The sequence below is a fragment of the Olea europaea genome, chromosome 1 (genome assembly GCF_002742605.1).
Source record: "Olea europaea var. sylvestris chromosome 1, O_europaea_v1, whole genome shotgun sequence".
NCBI lineage: Eukaryota > Viridiplantae > Streptophyta > Magnoliopsida > Lamiales > Oleaceae > Olea > Olea europaea.
Window position 1 is genome coordinate 11,475,351 of NC_036237.1, and position 11,417 is coordinate 11,486,767.

Consider the following 11,417-nt stretch of genomic DNA (forward strand, 5'->3'; position numbering starts at 1 on the left):
CCAGTTACACATTCATTGATAATGTCCTCTACAAGCGAGGATATTCTATGCCCTTATTAAGATGTTTGAACAAAAAAGAAGCCCAACACGCCCTGCGGGACGTTCATGAAGAAATGTGGAAATCATTCCGATGGGCTTTCATTAGCCCACAAGATCATACGACATATTTTTGGCCTGCAATAAAATGTGATGCCCTCAAGTTTGTCAAAAGATGAGACAAGTGCCAGCGCCTCACCCCCATCATAAATATTTCACCTCGCAAACTGAACCCGGTGACAGTACCCTGGCCCTTTGCAAAATAGAGGGTCAACCTAATTGGACATATACCCATTGGAAAAAGAGGCGTAAAATTCACCATCATTGCAGTGGATTACTTTACTAAATGTGCCAAGGCAGAGCCACTTTCCAAGATCACTGAATAAAAAAAAGTCAATTTTTTGTGGAAATCAATCATTTGTAGGTTCGGCATACCTCATTCCATCGTTATAGGCAGTCGAAAACAGTTCGACAACGCACAACTTTCAGATTTCTATGAAGAGTTCGACATCAAGAAACATGTCTCAACTCTAAACCATCCGCAGGCAAATGGCCAAGTCGAAGCCATTAATAAATTATTAAGCACACATTGAAAGCAAAACTTGGCTTGTTTAAAGGAGGATGGGCCGATGAACTCTCCAGTGTGCTATGGTCATACTGTACCACTGCAAGGACTAGCAAGGGAGAAACCTTGTTCTCACTGGCCTTTGCGTAGAGGCTGTAATCCCACTTGAAGTCAGCATTCTCTGGCTGTGCATAACTGATTACGACGAAGAAAGGAACCGCATAGTGTTTCATACGGAACTCGACCTAGCCGAGGAGAAAAGGAACAACGCTGAACTCAAAAATGTCATTTACACGCCACGAAACGCCAAGTACTACAATCAAAAAGTACGAAAAAGAGAATTCGAAGTGGGATCCCTCGTCTTACGGAAGGTATTCCTCCCCATAAGGGAGGCCAACAATGGATGCCTGGGTCCAAACTGGGAAGGTCCCTATCTGATAATGAAGATCCTTCCAAAAGGGGCATATGAACTAGAAGACTTGGGGGTAGACCTTTACCCCACCCTTAGAACACTGAGCACCTTAAGCAGTGCTATCAGTGACGGAGAAAAGTCTATGAAATGTAAAGCCCACTGCTGGAGAAAAGTCTATGAAATGTAAAGCCCGCTTGTAATGTTAATCACATCAATAAAAGGGACTCCCTATTTTGAACATTTTATTCAGCATTTCACCAGAATTCTCAAAAGCCCTACTCCTCACGTTGGCCGATCTAAGGTCGTATGTGCTACTACACTTAGTAGAAATTCCTCCTTAGGAATTCTCAAAAGCTTTGCCCATGCGCAGGCCAATCTAAGATCGTATGTGCTACGACACTTAGTGGAAATTCCTCCTTTGGAATTCTCAAAAGCCCTGCTCCTCAAGCAAGCGATCTAAGGTTGTAAGTGCTACAATACTTAGTGAAAATTCCTCTTTAGGAACTCTCAAAATCCCTACTCCTCATGCAGGCCGATCTAAGGTCGTATGTACTAGACACTTAGTGAAAATTCCTCTTTAGAAATTCTCAAAAGCCCTGCTCCTCAGGCAGGTCGATCTAAGGTCGTATGTGCTACGACACTTAGTAAAAATTCCTCCTAAAAAATTCTCAAAAACCCTACCCATGCACAGGCTGAGCTAAGGTCATATGTGCTATGACACTTAGTAAAAATTCCTCCTAACGAATTCTCCAAAGCACATCCACATGCGCAAGCTGGAATAATCTCAGAAATCACTAAGGTAATTCATAATATTGATAAGCAAGTATATTAAAATGAACTTGCTGCCAAAATAAAATATGCCTTACTAAATCAAAAATAAAGTTGCAAAACATTATCCGCAAACGTATTAAATACAAACCAAGTCTTATAAAAATAAAGATAAAAAGGGTCTAGGCTTCTGGTGGATCCTGAGGAGCAGGGGTCGTCTCTAGTTCATCTTCCTCAACTGGGAACACCCGAACTCCAGCCACTTCGGACAGCTTCCAATGCTCCTCCTTCTGCTCCGCTAAAGTATCCTCCAAGAAGGTCACGTCAAAATCCAGCCTCTCCTTCCAGATATGTTTCACCAGCTCTTCCAACGCCACGACATAGGCGTCCAGGGCTAAAGCATCAAATTCGGGGGACTCCCTCCAAGTCTCCACCGCTTTAGTGGCCTTAGCCTCAACCTCGTCTGCCCTCCTGGCGGCCTCCCTGGCCATTTCATTTGCCTCCTACATCTTCTAGACTGCCTCCACAACCTTAGCTCGCTCCTCCTCAAATTTTCTTTTCTCCTCTTCAGGCCGACCTCTAGCTTCCTCCTCCCAAGCCCTCAAAGTTCTAATCTCTCTCATAAACCTTTCCTCATGATCGAGCTTAGAGTTCAGCTCGATTCCCATCTGGTTAAGTTGTTCTTCGTACTCCTTCTCCTTCAGAGCAAACTGAGCTTTCTCAGCCTCCATACTTTGGTAAAGGTTGAAGACTTGATCCTTAGCCTCCATCAACTTGTCCAGCTCGGACTTCAACTGTTTTCCAAAACATCAAAAAGTCTCTAAGTCAATAAAATAGTCAAATAAAAAATCATAAAGCATAGTACAAACCAGGAATACCTTATCTGTGACGGCCATCATGTACAAGATAGATCGATGACCGTAGAGCTGTGCAGTAACTAGGGCCTCGTCAATGGGCATCTCATTTAGATAACCCTGCTTTCTCTTACCCCAGCTCCTGGTGAGCAAGTTTGCTGATTCCCGCAAAGGTGAGGTGAATGCAGCTGTCACCTCTCTAGGGAGAGATGGAGCACGGAGATAGTCGAGAAGGATCTCTGGTCAGTGGCCCACCAAACTGTCTAAGCTCGACAGATGGAGGTCAGGGCACCTCTCCTGTGACCTAACTGAGCTGGTCCTAGCTACGAAGGCTGCAACTGGAGTAGGAGAGGGAAGAGTTGGTGATGGTAGAATAATGGCCACCATGGGAGAAGAGCTCGGCAAAGGAATAGCCTCAGGTATGCATGGAGCAACCGACGTGGAAGTTCGGTTCTTCTTCAATGGAACCTCCTCCTCTACCTCCTCAGAAAGCCTCTCTGGCCGATCTGGAACATTTCTCTTTTTTGCCTTTGCTACCGTCCCAGCCTTGGCCACTTTATACCCCAGCATCTCCGAGTTATAAGCTGAAATACAGAATAAAGCAGTTAAAAAATAAAAAAATAATACACACACACACACACACACACACACACACACACACGACACTCTGCTATTACCTTAGCTAGAGTGAGTAGAAGTAGATTCTCTGGGGACTGACGAACTGGACGCTCGCACTTACTCTAAATCGGCCTGGAATAAGTTCGAATCTGAAATCACAAATTTGCAAGACCTCTGCTTGCCTCTTTAGCAATGCCCTTATCACCTCAGCTCGTTGCTATATGTCCTTGGTCACGGTCTCCTTCTTGTAATCTGGAAATAGGGCAAAGATCAGTACTACATAAATGCTCACCTCGTCCAAAGGTCAGATCATAAAAAACTTACACAAAGACTGGTAGAGCCGGGGAACTACATCCTCTCTGTTCACCTTGGAAGGGTAGAATTGCCACTCCCCGAATACGTAAAAGAACTCTTCCTTCCATTTTTTGATCGAGGAAAGAGTGTCCAGCACTAATGACCCCCCGTCCTCGGTCTAAGCTAGTATACAACCAGCCGAAGTTCGTTCCATCCTCTTTGAATGTAAACAGTGAATTGAATTGTCAAACGCTCCGCTCAGGATTCCCCATCCTATCCCAGAGAATGAGGGCGACAATTAAGGTTCGCCACCCATTGGGGCATAACTGCGTGGGAGCTATGCCCCAAGAAAAAAGAAGCTTACGAACTACCCTTGGGAATGCTAGTCTAAGACCAGCCTGAAGTATGACCAAATTTAAAGCAACACATCCCTCTGGGGGATTGTCAGCTCAGTCAGAAGGTTCTGGTATGATCATTACTACCGAAATTGAAATCGCGTATTAAGCTCACCAGCTAGCTAACATGTCTCCCGTCACAACCGACCTATAAGAACTCGATCCCTACTCCTCAAGGACACTTCCCTCAACATCCCTAATGTCCCCGACCTCCCTCCCTAAGCCCTCACCACCAGATTCCATGACAGTACATCCTAGGTCCATTGGGTTAACTACGGAGATAGGGACAGGAGTAAAAAAAATTTTACAATTGGACAACGAGCTCGACGAAGAAAGAACATATTCTTCCTGCTGGTTTCCCCAGGAGTGTACTCTAGACTCGTCCGAACTCATGTAAAGATCAAAATGAAAATACAAACATGAAGGACAAAGAGAAAAAGCGAAGGAATACCTGGGAAATCGAAGGAAAGATGACCTCACTCAGAAGGAAGATAGGGCACACTGGGAGAATCTTGCTACCTTGGAGAGAAAATTGCATAAAGTAAAAAGGAAAAATGAAGGCCAAAAGGGATTTAAAAGGAAGAGAAGTCAAAGGGTTTGAAATCAGACCGTCCATTCAAAAAAAGGAGGAAAAGATCAAACGGCAGAAAAGGCTGGGTAGTCAAAATGGTCTCTTCACGAAACTTCTCAAAGAAGCTGTCTAAAATGTCATACAGCTCACCCCTATAAAAAACGTAACACTTGGCACAATAATAATTGAACCCCCCGAAAAAAGGGTCCGATAAGATGGAGGGTCAGCTCCCCCTCACAATAGAACTGACCTGGGGGTTGACTGTTGACTACTGAAATCCGATCTAATAAAAACAAATCGCTAAACCCACCACAGACAGCTGTGAGTTCGGTCACTGTTCCCAAATCGGACTAGCCCACCGTTATCTCAGGAAAACATCATGATTACCTCCTATCACATCACCCTATCAATCATATACACTCCCCACAAGTGACGTCATCATCGTCCAAAACCGTCAATCCGAAACCATTATTCTCAAACCCCTTGCAGGACATCATTACCTAGGGAAAACATTGACACATGGCCACTGCCTCATCGACCAATCATAGGAGAATTCGACGACCCGAGTTTCGAGCTCGGTACTATAGCTGATTTGACTAATTTGATGTAATTTCAGCTGGAGCCATGTATAAATAGTAGGGTAGAAATCTTGTAAAGGGTAGGTGAATTCATATAAAAGCTCATGGCACAATTACACTCTCTCAACATATTTTGTAGTTTCTTTCAATAAAATTCCCTTTTTTCTTAAAGTTGAGTTAAAATTAGCCTTACTAATTTTGACGACAACACATTTCATAATTCTTTGTACGGAAAAGAGACTTGATGTAATCTTTTGGAGGTAAGTACATGCCCCCTCCATCACATTTCATAATTATTTGTACGTAAAAGAGACTTAATGTAATCTTTTGGAGGTAAGTACATGCCTCATCCATGTACTATTTTTCAAATAATATACTAGTTAGGAATAATGCCAAAACCCCATTTAAGTTCAGGTAAGAAGCCTAAAAGACCCTTACTTGTTCCTAATAAATTGATAAAACTATATACAATAGTTTGCGTTCAGCAGAGCACACGTCCATGGGCGGAGCCATTCAAGGACCAATGTGGGCAAATGCCCGCACTGGACCTTTAGCCCAAGCCCAAAATCAATCTAATTTATTTTATTTTATTTTAATTTATGTTTTTCATTTATTTATAGTCCAGCCCCATACATTAATTTGCCCAAACTCTTAAGTACATGGTGACATTTTCTGACTCTTTTCCCACGACAAGAAACTAAAAAATTTCTTTTAATCTACCCTCATTTTGAATTTATTTTTTTTCATCTCTTTCCTAAAACCCACATTTTCTTGGGCCTTCAAATTTGCAACAAAAACTTTCTTGATCATGTGAGTTTTCTGTTTAATATTGGAGATTTTTCTGTTTAATATTAGGTATTTTGATTATGTGAATGTTGACTATTGATAATATTTGTGATCGATTCTTGAAATCTTGATTTTTGTCAATTAGCTAAACAATTAGTGATGATTTTCTGGTGTCTACCAATTTATAAAAATTAGTAGTTATTTTTTTATCAGTTAATATCTAATTGTCACTTGTGATTTATTTTAGTGTCAAGCGTCAATGAAGAGATTCTTTAAAAGGAAATATTTCGATGAAAATATTAATGAGGAGATATTGAATAAAATTGATTTTGATGTTGCACAACTCGCTACAAATCCCAAAATAAGGAAGAAGATGATTATTTTATTAGTATTGTCGCTATGTCATTTTTAGCATTGTCATAATATCATTAAATCCATAATCGAAAAATTCAACCTTGATTAAATTTTGCCCGCATTGGACAAAATTCCTGACTCCGCCCCTGCACAGGTCATCGTCCAAATAGTGATGACTACAAATTGAGCAATCAAACAACAAATTTTGAGACAAAAGCACTTAATTATATACCAAAAAAATTAAAATAAATTTCATATTTAAAACACGATTAAACAGACAGTTTTGTAGTGCATATAAAAATAGATATATACACTCAGTTATAATTATAGATACATAAACGATATATATATATATACACACACACGCACACAAGTACAAATGGGGGAGCAAGAGAGATTTGTCGCACAAATTCGAAGTCTCGGGCGTATTCTTCATCGTCCAAGTGATTATTAATTTAGTAGCATGTCTGTATAATGGAAATTTAATGAAAATATATAATTGAAGACTTCAAAAAACACGGGAACATGGTTGGAACTTAAATCGTTTATATAAACAAAGTCCAATGCAAAATATAACTCTCGATTTGAGAGATGGTATTGTTAGATTACAAAAGCGACAAGCAGAGAATTCCATTGAAAATATAGCAGCGAGAAATGCTGGAGAAGATCGCGTTGTTTTCGGATATTGGAAAAATTTAAAAACTAGCTGTTTATTGGTCCATTGATAGATTGTAATTGGAAATTCGGGAAAGTATAATTGACGAAATTAGCACTAAGTTGTTGTACCATTTTTCAGGCTTTCCATTTTAGGAGAGCGAGCTTGCTTAGGGAAAAGACAAGTTGCACTCTTCTAAGGATGATCGAAAAATTTTCTTGAACCAACACTTCCATACTCCCTCTCTCTCTCTCAATTCAATTTATTTTTACTTTTCTACTTTGAGTGTTGGAGTTTTTTTTTTTTTTTTTTTTTTTTATTTTTTTTTTTTCACTTTGTGGTTTATTTTTGTTTTTTTTTTTTTTTTTTTTTGGTTTTTGGGTTTTTTTTTTTTTTTTTTTTTTTTAAATTTTGACTTTCTCCATTTTAATCAACTTTCACAGACGTCAAACGATTTTTTTTATGACAGTCAAAATATTTATTTCTAATAATATGATATGTCAACTAACACATCTGAACAGACAAGGAATGCTTAGTACTTTCATATGAATGCTCCTATATTGCATACACATTGATTGTACCCTATATCTTAGAATTTAGAATCGAATATGTATTGGCATATGATTGTTAAAAGTGCTAATTTTAAGTTTTATCAACTTGCATGACGAGCTCTTTTTCATCTAATTTTTTGTCTCGAATGACAAGAATTCCTCGCTAGAGCATGAAAGAAAGTCCCTCCCTATCAAATTGCTTTAGCCCTTGTAGGCTTACCATAAAAAAAAAAAAAAGTTGAACCCCAACTTTAAGGGTCCTCCACCACTCCTGTCTTGGAGTATCGTGGGGAGGTAAATCACAAGTTATGCCTCCAAGGGTACAGGGTGGAAGGCTACTTGTACACTTGCACTTACCAAAGAGCTAAATCTATATTTCAGAATTCGAATCTTTGACGCGACAGTCTCAAGTAAAGTTGGATTTTTCCACCCTCTCTTTTTATCACTTGAAGATGTGCTCTGAAGGCCCTCGTAAGCTTACCATGTTACTAGCAAATGTGGAGAGCGAAAATGACCTAATCGAATATTAAATAGAATACTCCTCTATAAACGAATCTTTTATTGTGACAGTAAATAAGACAAGATAGTGTGTGTACTCGCACTCATAGTCATAGGGTGAGGCTTGGGGTAATAATGAGGTGGAAGAAAATTAGATGCTTTATATCAATAACGCGGCTTATAAATACAGAACAAGTCATTATCTGCTGATGTATGTAATGACAAGATTAATAAATTATTGAAATTGTATATTATGGGATAGTTTCATATTTAGTCCTCCATCTTTAATAATTTTGACAAATCACTCCCAATTTTCAAATATGCTTTCAAGTCTCCAACGATCGTGATTCAAATCAATATCATCATCACTCATAATAGAATAGCTTTTACATGATTCATAATATTTGCACAACACAATATTTTTAGATTGGCATGTGAGCATCGTCACATGCTTAGTTTCTGTCAGAACTATTAGAAGTCACTAAAGGTTGAAGATTTAAAAAATAAGATGGATGAAAAGGAATAGAAGTTAAAGATTGGGTAGTAGATATGCAATTTTTCAACGGTAAATGAAAAAATCTATAGTACATTCTACAGTTTTTAAGCATATGACTTTTCTCCTGGATAACTAATCAGATACATTGAACCTGGACATACCCATTTATAGCCTATAAAACCCCTTGTATGGAACATTTGTTCCATATAATTTGATTTGCTTCGACTCTAAAGCCAATTAATTTCCTCATCCGTACTGTTTTTTCTTTATTCCCATCAGTTAGTTACAAAAATGGCTCCAGCTATTGCCTACTCGAAGCCGCAGCACCGCCCTGAGCTGCCGGCATTGGCGGAGCAAGAGGTGTTGCAGAAGAGAAACGATGAGTTGGAAAAGGAATTGAAAAGGAGCCTGGAAAGAGAAGAAAATATGAAACAAGAATTGCAAAGAACGTGGGAGCGGCTGCGGGTGGCGGAGGAGGCGGAGGAGCGGCTCTGCTCCCAACTCGGCGAGCTTGAAGCTGAGTCTGTAGATCAGGCTCGGGCTTACCGAGTCCGATTAATGTCATTAATGGAACAACTTTCTACTGCCCAAAAAGTTCTTCAACAAGCCTCCATTTCTGTCCCAAGTTCTCAATGATCTTGCAGATATCACCATTAATTAATTATAGAAAATAAGCACTTATGGCCTTTTAATTATTTTTGTTTTGATATCTTGGTGTTCCACATAATCCTTTGGATTTTTCTTGGATGGTTTGTCTGCAGCTGCAGCTTGGCATATATGTAAATGAGCTTGTAAAACATTAATCTTTTAATTTCTCCTAAGTTATTAGGATGGGAGATTTGTGTACGATTTGATTATTGATAATGTTCATTTTTTTCCGCTTCTTCTTCTGTTTTATTCTTGTTTGTTCTTCCTCATTATTACTTACTTCTTCTTTGAAAATTCAGTAATTTGTAAAATAAAAATAAATAATATATATATTTATAATAAATTTAACCTTGGCCTAGATCTGATCCAATTTTATTTATGGCAGATAGATTTGAGAAAATTTTGTTATTTTACTGTGTTTGATTACGTCTTTCTTCCACTATTACACGTTTGAATTTTTATAATTGACCGGCATATGACGAAATAGACACGTATTTAGGGTATATAAGATAAAGCTTATGGTAAAACTATTCTGAGTAAGGAATTCAAATTGTTTGAAAAAAAAAAAATTCTTTGCTCGTTATGTTTTTAATTTTTTATGAATTTGTCTAGTAGTATATAATAGGATGTACAGAATGGTGTACACTCTACTCACGTGAATGTGGAACTTATGTGAAAGAAAGAATATTTTATTCGAGTGGGCCCCTCTTTCATGTGAGTGGGATGTAGACCATTAGGAACATTCCGATATACCACTAACAAAACTGTTTTTATAATTTCAATGATTTTCCGCAGTGTATCTAGAAGAGTAAAAAGAGTCAACGGAAATAATGTATACCACCCTTGAACCCATCCCACCCCACGAAGCGGTTCGCTATTTTGGGAGAGAAATCAGACAAAACTAATGTTAAGGATGGTGCTATCTCGTAAAGATATTTAACAGAATATACACACAACAATCCACTCTTATAAAATATTCACATGGGATCCCCTCCATGCGACTGTCCTGTAAAATATCTACACGGCATTTTCCTAATGTTAAATAAATATGACCTAACAAGTTGGCCTCTGATGATGACAAATATTGTGTGCCATGACGGAATACACAAACAAGCTAGCGTGTTTGACTAAGTCAATTGTCTTGACAATCGATTCCTAGTTTTCAAGCATCAAAATTCGCAATCAAGAAGGAAGACGATTGTGCTCCAACAAACTTTTGCCTATGACAAAAATATTTTCAACCATTTGTAGGAATTTAAGTCGTCTTTCAATTTTAATTTAAATAATAATTCTTTTGAACCAACTATTAACTAATTATTGTCGTATCTATTGTCTCATCAATTAGCTAACTAAATACAAACCCATTTTCGAGTAAATTTCTCATCTTATTATCCATCAGGTTAACTTATATTTTATTATTTTATAATAAATTTAAATGCTCAATTCATTACTCATATTATAATCAATCACTTTCAACTTTAAAGAACTTATATAATTAACTCTTGGTCAATTCATGTTTTCTCAAACTCATTTTTAACTACATATTTATGTTAGGCTCTCATGTGTTTTAAAAATTCTTTTTCCAACTACACATTCTTTCATAGAATAATTTTACACATAAATTCAAAATTTTTCTCATTTTTTAACCACTCATTGTCCAACAAAGTTACAAACCACTATTACAAAATGCACTTTGACCCAAAATTCGGGTTCAAATAAAGATTCACAAATTTTTTCAACTTTTCGACTACATTTTTCGGCAACTGTTTTCAAAGTCAACTAAAAATTTTGATTTTTAGCTAACCAAATAGGATTTTAACTTTACCCATTATTAAAGGATTAGCAAACACTCAAAAAGCATTAAAAATAGTAATGTTTGATTCGCCAGCACTTAGAACTTTTAAGTTAGGCTAACTAGAGCATTTTCAACCCCCATCCCTGTTGCACCGTAATTCACCAATTTTTTGTGCAAATCTCTCCCAACCCCTTGCACAATTTTGGAATAGTATTGCATCAAATATGGTGCAACACTATTTATTTGCACCATTTTACACCAAAATTGTTAAATATTCTTTTACCCTTCTCTTCCACTTTGCACCAATTTTTATTAAGGGTATATTTATCCATTTGTTATACAATAAATTTTAATTCTAAATTATTATTATATGCATTTGCAATAAATTTTTATCATTTAATCAATAATAATTAATTGCGAATACTATTTCAACTTTATAATATCATGATATTGCAATTCAAAATATATTACACTCTTTTTTTTAGTATTATGATTTAATAATTTCTTAGTTCTTGTATCTCTATTAATTATACTGCATTTTTA

The 11,417-nt window shown here is 37.5% G+C and overlaps 2 protein-coding genes across 2 annotated transcripts in view; both read left to right on the forward strand.

Annotated features, from left to right (window-relative positions):
- LOC111394079 (probable ribonuclease P/MRP protein subunit POP5) overlaps nt 1–11,417 on the forward strand; it is a 79,389-nt gene that overhangs the window by 46,161 nt on the left and 21,811 nt on the right. The window lies entirely within an intron of this gene.
- On the forward strand, nt 8,632–9,328 carry LOC111394123 (protein RESPONSE TO LOW SULFUR 3-like). The gene has a single exon (XM_023019902.1). The coding sequence runs from the start codon at nt 8,723–8,725 to the stop codon at nt 9,065–9,067; it is 345 nt and encodes a 114-aa protein (XP_022875670.1). The 5' UTR covers nt 8,632–8,722; the 3' UTR covers nt 9,068–9,328.